General features: G+C 43.3%; 1 protein-coding gene across 1 annotated transcript in view; it reads right to left on the bottom strand.

Moving 5' to 3' along the window:
- The window catches only part of SUPV3L1 (Suv3 like RNA helicase), a 36908-nt gene extending 25131 nt beyond the window's left edge, over window positions 1-11777 (bottom strand). The window contains exons 1-4 of the mRNA XM_075000241.1: window positions 11379-11777; window positions 2062-2139; window positions 1587-1694; window positions 366-480 (exon numbers count right to left, since the gene is read on the bottom strand). Of these exons, the coding sequence (XP_074856342.1) occupies window positions 366-480; window positions 1587-1694; window positions 2062-2139; window positions 11379-11634 (557 nt within the window). The 5' untranslated portion in view covers window positions 11635-11777. The remainder of the gene's footprint in view (window positions 1-365; window positions 481-1586; window positions 1695-2061; window positions 2140-11378) is intronic.
- Window positions 11778-12171: the final 394 nt, after the last annotated feature.

Below are 12171 nucleotides of genomic sequence, written 5' to 3'. Positions count from 1 at the left end.
TCGATCCGTATATGTTTACATTACACTACCCTTAATTTCAAGGTTCAGAACGTTTTTCTGAAATTGTTACCAACCACAGACTGCACTGTCATAGACATAAAACTAAGCTCTAACTTAGGTTTACATATCACATAGCAAAGCTGTAACTATTAAACTGTACTGGACTAAACAAAACCAGTTACTCTTAGCTACACATTATTTCATATTTATACTGGTACTCACGCTCAGGTATGCACAGTATCAGTTCTAATAAAATAGCTATGAAAACAACATCTTCCAGATAATGAAATTAATATAGTCTTTTGCATGAAAACTGCTGTCACTGATAGCAATAATACAAAAGTATGACACTTAAACACACTAACCAGTTGGGTGGCAATCTTAAATCACTGATCTTGCGCAGATCATCCATACAGTCCAGCATAGGAAAGATTTGCTTAGCGTGTCTCAGAAAAAATGGAAATAGATCATCAACATGACCTGAAAGACAAACACTTTTAAGAAAGTTTTCTACTTTAACACCTATGGGTTTACAAGATTTTTTTTTAAAATGAAAAATATTACAATAGGAACTCATTAATCCTATAATGCAGTTCAATCTAGTATCAAAATACCCACTCAAAAATCAAAATCTGACTTCAATACAGTGACTTTGGGTATACCCCCACATCTTGGTGAACTTCTTACAGAAGATTTCCAGAACAGGCAGATCTTTAGGATTATTTGTTTAGGATAAACCAAATAAAGTTTAAAACTGCAGACGCTCTACAATAACTGAGTAATTTGTATTAAAATTAGAATGATTTTGAAACAGAGTAAAGCTCATTCATCAACTTGTTTTGACATATTTTATGTGCCAGCACAAACTTAGATTCATCTGAGATTTTTCAAAGGATGCAAGCAAATACTTTTGGTCCATAATTTAATGTATAGTTGTTAAATTATATTTCAAATATAGAAAAATTTTGTCATGTCTAACACTTTAGAACTGCCATCATTTAAAAATTAAGCAACGCTGCTTTTATTGTACAACATACTAAAGGTCCGTGCATGCCTGTGCTGATTTCACAGCCATCAATAGCATCTGCTCTTCACACACCTATTAATTATGATACCGAATGTAATTATCGGACCATGCATTCCAGTGTCAATACTGACCAAAAAACCCATAAAAAAACCCCACAAAAAAACAACAGATCTTTAAAAAGTCAAAATAAGGTAAACAATATTAAAACCAATAATCCATCAGAATATTATCTCAAAGAGCACCTTAAAGGTCACAGAAGTTGTAAAGTTGTAAGAAAAATATATGAAATGGAAAAAGAGAACGTGGTCATAAATTTTCTCTCTTAATAATCTGCAACCATGCAAGGAACACCTACTTCTTTGGAAGGCATGTACTTCAGGATATACATCTTCATGGTGGTCTGAAGTACAGTGAGTAATAAAGGGCCAGATGTCACGAAGAGAAGTTCAAGTGCCTCAGAGATTCAGATCAAATTTTCTCTATCCTCATAGAAGTGAGATTAGGGAGTAAAAATATTCACAAACTAAGCCTGATTTTAGAAGATGTACTATATACTTGCCTGCACCACAACATATATCATTTAGTATAATGTGTAGATCAGCACTCAGGGAACTGGACTCCATAATGTATTTCCTAAAGCTTATAAATGCTTGGTGAAAAAGACGAGCTGTGGAAGGGGAAAAATACACAAAAAACTGTCAGTTACATAAAAAGTTAGGCATTTCAAAACAACAGAATAAGCAAAGTGTTAATGGAAATCAAGTTACTTATCTTGAAATAAAAAAACATTTTTCAGCTCTTTTGTATACAAATATTCACATTAAAAAAAGAAAAGCAAGTAACTCAGACAATAGGGTTTGCCTAAAAAAGTTTTTGTAAAAACAGCTAAAAGTAAGGCAAAACCCAAGAAGATATATTTCTGTTTTATGCAGAATTTGAGAGACCTATTCCAAAGCGGGAAGACACAAGAAAAAACATCCAGGTACCATTGTTTTAAAAAAAATGTTAGTGCCACAAATTACGGTTTTTCTTACCATCCAGTCCATTTTCTCCTCCCAGTCTCTGCATTTCTTTACGCTTGTAAAACTTATTCAAGATTTTCAGGACTTCACCTGTAAGATAAAAATCCAGAATTTCCTACCTTAATTGGCACGTCAGATTTACCTTTGTTCACATATAATTAGGAAAGGCGGTCTTTATTTTGTCAACTCAATCTCCAGGTATTCAATTTCAAAATGTATTTAGGGGTCTCATCTCTCTCTGTGTTGGTGTATTTTATTTAGCTTACCCCCATATATCTCCGACCTTCCACTTTTTGACCAGCTCAGCATAGCTGAAAATGTGACGAGGCTTTGCTTGTCCTTTCCTAGTCAATCTCCAGTCAGAGGCCAGCACTTCAGCTCTCAGTCCTTGACTACTTTGCTTTTTTAATAGCATTTTGTTAGGTGCTTTGTCACACACTTATTGACAGCTCAGACTAGTTACTAAGAGTCTTCATATTTGTCCCCCAACATGTCATGTTCATCTAGGTGCTTTTAGCTCTGTTTTTAAACCATTATTCTACACCTGAAGTAAAGCCCAACAGACTGCAATTCCTAGCATCACTGATAGGTTTTTTTTCCCCCCTCTTCCCCAAAACAGGTTCAACATTTCCCACCCTCCAGCAAATTTCCATGACAGATCATCATTTTCAATAGAAGCTGAACCACTTTATTTTCAAGTTCCTTCAAAACTCTTGCTCAAATATCATCCAGTCGTGGCAACTTCGTGTTCGTAATTTTAATAAAGTTTCTTCTGACATATGGGTCAGCAACCTTTCTGAGGCAGAGTGCTGAAATTTGACCTTTTGACCTCTATGTACACTCCAAGCACGGGTGTTACTTTTTCAAGTCCCTAACAGTCCTACTTCCAACAGCTTCATTAATAAATAAGATGCAGAGCTTGACCATTTAGGTGGTGGTTGGTAGCATTAGCTGGTCTTTTGTTAAACCACAATGGCCTGACTTTAAGCAAGCTCCTGGCTGCTTGGGAGAGGAGGGGAAGGGCTGACCTTCTGCCTCACAAGCCGATGAAATTCAGCTCATGTGCTACTCTTGGCACCTGTGCCAGGGGTTGATGGCCCCTGTTCTAGCACCTCCCATTCCAGTGGTAAGTAGTCTGAAGCCCACAGGCTGCACAAGGCTTGTCAGGGTAAGCCAGTGGTGGGTCTTCACACAGGCTGTTTATCTTGCATCCACAGGCATGGTTACCTGAAGCTCCCAGCAAATGTTCACCCACCACTGTCCTATTCTGCGACTTTGAACCTCAGCAGTACCTCAGTTTTACTACCTGAGAAGTGTAGGTCTAAAGGCAGAACCTCTTCACCACTTCCTCTGCTGAAGGCAGCTGAAGATAAGATCACTCAGCTTCTCTGTTATGTCTGTGTCTCTCTTTATTCCCTGGAACACCAACTGAACAAATAAGTCACTCCCAGGTGTCTAATATACTTAAAATATTTTCTGGTTTTTTATTTTTATGTATTTGGCGACTTAGTCTTCCAAGTCCCTTTAACAATTAAACTTTCATGAAACGGGGCCAACAGACGCATTGGGCTCTGGGCAAGGAACAGGGGGCAACAGGGAAAGGTGGTTCTGCAACCCTGGAAGGGGCAGGGCCTCTGGCGGAAGGGGAAGGGCTGGGACTAGCCACTCCCAGGCAGCCCTCAGTTCCACCTGTGCGGGCCTCTGGTGAAGATTTATAGGGCCCAGAGTTCCGGATGCCACTGCTGCTGCAGTAGCGGAGGCAGGGAGCCTCCTGGCCCTTTTGAATTGCCACGCCCCAGGGCAGCTTCCCCCTTTGCACACACACCCGTTGATGTTGTATTTTACCCCACATTTTATTAATTTCTATTTCCTTTACTAGGCTTGAAATTTCATTTTCCAAAGGATACCTGCTTAACTCAGATGGCCTCTTGATCCTTGCCCTTCAACCACCCCTTTCTTTCCTCTTTTGACCTCCTCATTATTTCTATAGGGATTATTATGATAGAAGTTGAAACTCTCATCCAGCACCCTTGGGACCTGACCAGTGCCAGACAAAAGAATTTGCCAGATGATGGAAGGTCAGCATCTTCTAGCACATTTAACTCTCCCACTGCTTACTGGACTCTTAGAAGACATTTAGGCTGCAGCCACACTAGCTCTTCCTTTCGGAGAGGCTATGGTAATGTGGCACTTCTGAATACGCTAATGAGGTGCTGCCATTAATGTGCAGCACCTCATTATCATAATGGTGGCTGCGCACGTTTTGAAACTGCCAGCTTTGAAATGCATGCTGCCGACGTAGCCAGGAGTCTTTTGAAATGACCCCCCAATCTGAAAAGCCCCATCTCCCCAAAAACAAATGGAAGAAAGGGCTTTTGAAATTGGGGCGGGGAGTGCTTTGAAAGGCCCTCGGCTACACAGGCGGCATGCATTTTGAAACCAGCAGTTTCAAAGCGCACATAGCTGCCATTATGCTAATGAGGCACTGCATATGCCTGGAAGCACCTAATTAGCATATTCCAAAGTGCCACATTATCATAGCCTCTCCAAAAGAAGGGGCTAGTGTGGCCACAGACTTAGGGGTAAATTACAGCTAAACAACAGCATAAAGTATTGAGGGTGAGGACTGGGGCTGGAGACAAACTTTATGGTACCACAGGAAGCTTGACCACACCCATGGTAAATGGTCATCCAGCTTCATAAATTATGCCAGATTACGGAGTTTGCTGGACAAGGGAGTTCCAGATTAGAGGGGTTCAACCTGTAGTATGCTTAAATCACTTTTAACACAGGTCGTAATTGACTAGCTTTTTTGTATTTTTAATCCTCCTTTTTAAGGTTTAATATCATAGTGTCAGTTTTTGGTATGATACCTCCCTCAAGAACATTGAGCGAAATATATTATGGGTTATGTGTTAGTTGCTCAGCTATAATTCCTTTTGACTCAATAAATTCTTTAGAACCACGTTAAGAATAATTGTGCCAAGCAGCAACCATTTTAAGGTGTGCGGCAATTTCTTCTCTCAACCTTTTCATATGTTGACATTCAACCATTTTCTATACAAGCCGCTGAAATCACCCTTTCTTGTTTTATTATACTTAGCTGCCTCTTGACCTTCCAGCATGTTGCATGTTCCACACCCTTCTCCTAATCAGGACTCCACCAATATTACCCCTTTATTTTTTTTAATTTTAACAGAATAAAAAAATGGACACAGCAACAAATTACTAATACATGTTTCTCTGTAAAGTATCAATTAAATATGCTAAAAGCACAAATAGGACAGAAAACAAAAAAAAACAAAACAAACACACATCTTCCAGTAAGTTTGACAAAAGAAACCCCATATTTCCACTTAGTTATAGGCAGATTACAAGACAGTTTAATTAAGTACACTGTAAATGTAAACTATCAGGAAAATATTTCAAAATGTCAACTTTGATGTTGGAAACAATTCAAAACAACTCCTTGTAAGGAGACTTCTGAATCCGTTGCCTTGCCAATTTCAACCCACTCACACATAAAAAGCTTATGACACCTAAAGCTTGTATGAAGATACAAGATGCACAACATTTAATAGTGTTAAGTTTTGAATCTGTGTAATGTACGAAATAGAATTTAAAATTTAGCTGCATGTTCAATATCAAAGTCTTCAGAACTTTACTTGTTAAGTTGTCAATGTTCATTTGAGTGTTCTTGTATTTTTGGCTACCTTATGAACACTACTTTTTACAATTAACCAGTGAGTGATTGGAGAATTATGCACGCAGTACAAAATGGTCAGGTTTATTATTCACAGAGTCAGTTATTACATCTTTTAATCTGCTTACAATTTTTTCCTGAGTTTTATTTTAAACATGCAATTTTATAGACTCTTTAGTCAAAACATTGCTAACAATGAAAGGAAAGGTTTGAGGGTTGTGGGTTTCTTGTTATTTTAACAAGAGGTACAAAACTTTGAAAAGATAAATGCCAGACCAGCTAGATCGGGATGTGCAAAGTAATGACATGAAATTTTGTAAAGGTGGAGGGGGGCACCGTGTGATCAGCCTCCCCAGCTGCAGCTTCCGCTGCCTCCCCTGTGACCTATGCTGGCTTTCCCAGCCTCCCCCGCACCCCAGCCTTTGTTGCCTCTCCTCCCCCGCACCCAACTGCCACTGGCTGCTTCTACACTATCACTCTCCCAACCGAAGTCCCATGGTAAAGAGGCAATTTGAAGCAGGCTAATAAGGTGCTAATGTGCATATTCAGTGACTCATTAGCATAACAGCTGCACAAATTTCCAAGTACCGACTTTGAATTTGCAGATTGACTATGAAGATGGGGTCACCAGCTCCCTGCTCTACAGTGGCACCAAGTTCCACAGACAGTTGAGCAGCAAGGTGGAGGTGGTGATGCAGGTGAGCCCCTGGAATCCCCTTGCCTGCCCCCCCCCCCAGCACACCTTCCCCCTTCAAGTTATCCCCCATGAATCCCTCCCCTTGGGGCACCCCCTGAGTCCTCCATATGCCCTCCTGGGGTCCTCTCCCTGAGAATCTCTCTCTTTTCTGGGCACCCCCGTGAACCCCCCGCATCACCCTATTTAAGCGCCCATCCCTGCAACCCCACTTGTGGTCCTCCCTTAGGTTGAGGGGGCCCAGCTAATTTCAGGGACAAAAAGCGGGCATGACACAAAAAGTTTGCTCACCCCTGAGCTAGACAGCTACTGTACTTTAAAGTACAGAACCTACCGGTAGCAAAACAAAGAAAGCTAAAGGCCAGAAATGCACATGTGGCTCCTGCTCTGCTTTCCTCTCAAGCTCAGTGGGAAGACTTCAGTTCTTTGAACCATTTACAGTGATCCATTTCTATGTGAAAGGTGAAGAATTTAATCTGTCAAAATTGGCTTTGTTCTCTGCCCACAGGTTACAAGAAATCAGATTCTGTATGTGTTTTTCCAAAACCATTTCAAATAAAGAACATTTCTACTGCCAGCTTAGCCAGTTATCTTGCTCTGCTTACTATCACCTTTCTGCCTACTTTGCCAAGGACACATGAAAGAAGGTAAAAGATGTAACATATATTAATCCTTTGGTTTTCTATTATTTGAGTTCTCAATCACAGCCAATTCTACCTGCTACTCAAAGAGGAGAGTCTTCACTTCTCACACGTCAGATTTAGGAAGGTAAAACCGTTCAGGATTTCTACCTAATGCTCGGACAGTGTAGTAATAATCATGTTTTATTTTTACTTACTTGCCACATCTTCAGAGTCTCCTTTAACCACTTAGCTTGCTATAAATACCAAACAAACTATAATTATTTCTATAAGTTTCTCACATCTGAGGTTAACATAGACCATTTACTGTCTAAATGAACCTTAAATTAGGTCAGCACATAATCATCTAATGCATTATATATCTAAAACTGTTTTAATTCAGATCCTCAACTCTTTAGTGCACCTATACTATCTTCCATTTTATACAGCAAGAAGAGCTCAACAAAATCATATTGGTTAATGAACCCCACAGCTTCTGTGGCATAAAATAACATGGTTCCTGAGTGGACGAGGACAAGTATATTCAGAATTAATAAATTATCTATTTAAAAACTTTAAAAAGAAAAACTAGGTTACAACTAGCATCTCAAAAGAAGGCTTTGAAGTTCTATGGAAACATTTCACATAAACAGGGACAGGAAACCCAAAAAGAAACAAAATGCTTGAAAGGGCACAAAGCATTTCCTACTTTGTTTTAATTTAAACTCTACATAAATCAAAGGCTCGTGCAAGATGACAGGACTAAAACATTTTAGAAGTCGCATACAATTAACTAGAACAAGATGTTATTTTATTTCCTGTCAATGCCAGAGTCCAAGATTTCATAATGTACCTGCAAGACTCAACAGCTTCAGTAGCACAGAGTGGAATAAACTTAACACAATTTCCCACAAGGCTTTAGCTGTTAATGATGTTAACCACTGAAACACAGAGGGAAAATCCTGCAGTTATGTTCCAGCTGAAAAGTGGTTTTGCTCATCTTTAAAATGGTCCAAGATAAAGGAGAAAAAAATCTCAGTCTTTAACCCACAGCTGTTAAAGAACTTTAGTTATCACCACAGACCTGGTGAAGCTCCTCTAGCTGGCCACTCGGAATGCTATGAAGCAACAACGTGCTCAGGGGTTTGCAAATGAAATCTTGAGAGGAGCCATTTTTTCAAATTCAATTACAAAAATCAATCCTTCAAGAGCTGCAATGCATGTGCATACAAGACAATCCTTAATAAATAACATAAAACCATGCTTTTTATCACCCCTATCTTAACAACAGTGCACACACAATTATTGGTAGGCATCAGAAAGTTAAGTTACCCCCATCTCCAGGTTGTAACCACCTCAGCCCCAAAATCCACCCCAGTCCCCAGGCTTAACCCCTCTGAGCTACAACCTCCCTCTCCCACCCCCAGGCTTAACTTGCCTCAGCGCGCACAGCTCCTCCACTGCTCCCTAGTGCGTTCTCGGAGGGCTGTTCAGCTCCCGCAGGGGCAGGCTAGCCATCCTTACTCTCTTGCTGGCTGACTTCCGCGCATGTGGGGTAGCCCCCTGCTGGGGGGCTTTCACTTCCAGGCTCCCTGCCACCCCTCACTGCTCAGTGGCTCCGGAACTGCTGCCGCTTAAATAAATTCTATTTAAGCAGTGGCTGCCTCCAGAGCCACATATGGAGACAGTGGCGGCAACGCTCAGAGCTGCAGGTGGCTACTTAGAGCTGCACGTGACTCTGGAGCCACAGGTTGCCAACCCTTGAACATGTTGAATCCCACATGCCATTAGCTTGCTGGGGCTGCTCAGAGTTCAGGCATCATACTGTCTTTGGCCTTCTAAGCATGCACAGATGCAGACCTGTGTGTCATACCATTCTTGACAGGAGATTGACTGCCTAGGCCATGAAATGACTGCCATCTCCCACAAGTCTCCCAGCAGCTGTACCACATGCCCTGAAACCAAAAGGTGTAAGCCTTCTGGTCTATACGTTCTCTCTTCAAGGGTACACTAAACCCTCAAGGTATGTGTAATCAAGTTGCATGTCTCAGGTTAATGTGACTGCTGCACAGGAAACCGCTCCTGTCAGGGGCGACAGCCTGACTCTTGCCACCCCTGACAGGAGCGGTTTCCTGTTGGGGGGCAGCCATGAGTTCTTCCCTTGGTTCCTGGCTCCCCTCCGCTGCTGGAGCCAGGAAACTGAACAAGGCTGCTGCCCTGCTCAGTTTCCCCTCTCTGCAACCAGAGGGGAGCCAGGAGTCAGGCTACTGCCTGCTTCCCAGCTCCCCACCACTTGTGTGACCTGGGAAACTGACCAGCTGGTCAGTTTCCCAGGTGCTACAAGCAGCAAGGAGACAGGAACCAAGCTGCCCCCTGGTTCCCAGCTCTCTGCCACTATGGGAGCCAAGAAACAGACCAGCCCTGCTGGGCTGGCCAGTTTCCCAGCTCTTGCAAGCCCAGGAGAGCTGGGAACCAGGCTGCAGGTTGCTTCCCGTCGACTTGCATGAAAATTTGAGTTATGCTGGGATTGCAGACATGCAAACCCTGCATAACTCGAGAGTTTACCGTATATAACAAAGAAAGCAAACAGGAAAGCAAACTGTACAGGACTCTAAACTCAATCATTCTTTACTTAGTTTATATAAGAAATACACAGCTCAAAATAATAAATACATCTATACACATTCCCCAGTTGCACATTCCTCCCCACTCTGAACAATTCCTTTCACTTGAGCCAAGCTCTCTCTCCCGGTCATCCATGATCTATCCCCTGCAGCTCATGGTAATATTTTCTTAAGAATCCTGGAACCTTTCTGGCCTTCTCCGACTTTGGCAAGTCATACAGAACAGACCATCTGACACAAAGGTTACCTATACTTCCTCTTTCCTGGCAAAGCTTCCTAATACATAAACACAGGACACCATCTCCACACCAACACCTAAGTTTTTCTTCCTCTTTTCTGGGGCTTTTCCATCCCCTCTGCAGATAATATGGAGACACTAGCCCTTTCCTTAGGCATCTTCTTGTGCAACCCATTGTCCCAAAGTGGTTCCTCTTTAATAGACAACTATTAAAAGATTTAGTCAACCACAAGAGTATTTGGACTCAAACAGCAAATGGCAAATTCACCATTCACAGAGGACACGAATTATTATAGTATGAAAAGTAACAGAGAAGAAGCCGTGCTAGTCTATACACTATCAAAACAAAAAGCAGTCAAATAGCACTTTAAAGACTAACAAAATAGTTTATTAGGTGAGCTTTTGTGGGACAGATCCACTTCTTCAGACCATAGCCAGACCAGAATATTGAGTCTGTTCTGGTCTGTCCCACAAAAGCTCACCTAATAAACTATTTTGCTAGTCTTTAAAGTGCTACTTGACTGCTTTTTGTTTTGATAGTATGAAACGTGTAACAGCTTTGTAACAGCAACCAAAATTGATGTTTTGCATAGAGAGATTCCCCAAGTCATCATATTAATATCTGAAGATTACCCTATAAGCCACAGTGGTGTGAGTGTTTAGTATATTACTAACATTGAGGGGCATTTACTAGAAGTATTCATGAGCAGGTTTGCTGATTCTGATCAGGAGAAAATTCAGACACCAGGCTGCATTAACACCTGCCCTTCACAAAGTTAAATTTGGGAAAACTAATATTTCAAATATGGGTTGGTTAGAATTTTTGATGATGAAGTTATGTACCACATATAAAACTGACTGCTCACAAGATTTCAACCTAGCCAATGAAGTTGCCACTCCGGTCATCCCACACTTTCCATATTAAGCAGAAAACAAAATAAAGTACAACACACCTTATAAGCCTTAAACAAAACATGCTGCCAACCCTGACAACTTAGGATTTGTAAATTCTTGTTCCAATTCTTTTACCACTCTACTCAAGGAAAAACAACATTTCTCAAAGGTCCTTGTCTCATGTCTGTTAAAAGAAATTAAATTGGTAAATAATATAAGGGCTGAAATGTCCTACCACACTCACAAAGACGCTGTTAAGGGGAGTAGACTTCTAGTTCATTTGTTTTTCTATTGTTCAAAAAGATATTACAGTCCTTCACAAACAGACGCCGTTCAGACGGCTGCTTACTACAGCATAGCATGAGGGACTTCTGCATCAGGTAGGAGACACAGAGAGGTTAGCTCAGGCCTGAACTGTAACACCACCAAGAACTCAAAAGACGCTCCCAGGTAAAGTTACTTGACTACTCCCCGACATTGCTACAACGCAGGACGGCGCCACACGCCGTTCACCCACCACCTCGCGCAGTGTCCCGGACGGCCCCGCGCCACTTACTCTTTCTGAGCGGCTTGGTGAGCTCGGCCCCGACGTCCCCCTCCAGGCCCGCAGCCACGGGCCGCACGTGCAGGGGCACGAACAAGGAGGTGTCCGGGGCCTTGTAGCCATTCCCCTCGGACGAGAAGGCAGCGACCTGGCTGGGGTGACACGGGCCGCCCCGACTCCGGAGGGCGGCGGCGGCGGCGGCGGCATGGTGAGGTGAAGGCCCCGGGCGAGCCGGCAGGCGGGAGAGCAGCCGCGCACAGCGGTTCATGGGCGCGCCAGAACGAACACGAACTTACCCCGCCGGCTAGCTGGCGGCGCGGCTTGACTGCGTCATCACAGTGACACAAGCTCCCGGGCAAGGCTGTCGCGCCAGGTGCCTGAGTGAAGACAATGCTGACCAAGATGGCCCCCGCCCCTCCTGGCTTGCTGTGCTTACGGAGGGAGGGGAGATGCCGACCCCCGCCCCCTCCCTCTCCCTGGTCCCTAGCACTGGGACAGGCCGCGCCGCCTGCCGCCGGCCATTAGCAATGACGTCTTAGGGTGGAAAGACCCAAGGCGGGGACTTGCCGGGTTCCTACGTGCGGCGAGCGAGTCCCGGGCTCGGCGTTGCGGAGGCGGGAGCGAGCGCTCACCGGCCGGGCCCGCTCGGGCTTGCCAGTTGTGCAGGAGCTACCGCTGTCTCCAGGCGGGCGCTCTGCCAGTGGGGAGCGAAGGGTGTATCTAGGTAGTAGTCCCGCCCGGGGGTTCAATGCCTCGGGAAGGGGCGTTTGCCCGTGCAGCAGGTGCGCACTGTGCGGGCACTTCT

The sequence above is a fragment of the Carettochelys insculpta genome, chromosome 7 (genome assembly GCF_033958435.1).
Source record: "Carettochelys insculpta isolate YL-2023 chromosome 7, ASM3395843v1, whole genome shotgun sequence".
NCBI classification, from domain to species: domain Eukaryota; kingdom Metazoa; phylum Chordata; order Testudines; family Carettochelyidae; genus Carettochelys; species Carettochelys insculpta.
The sequence above is the reverse complement of the archived record's forward strand: the minus strand, read 5'-3'. Positions and strand labels throughout refer to the sequence as shown.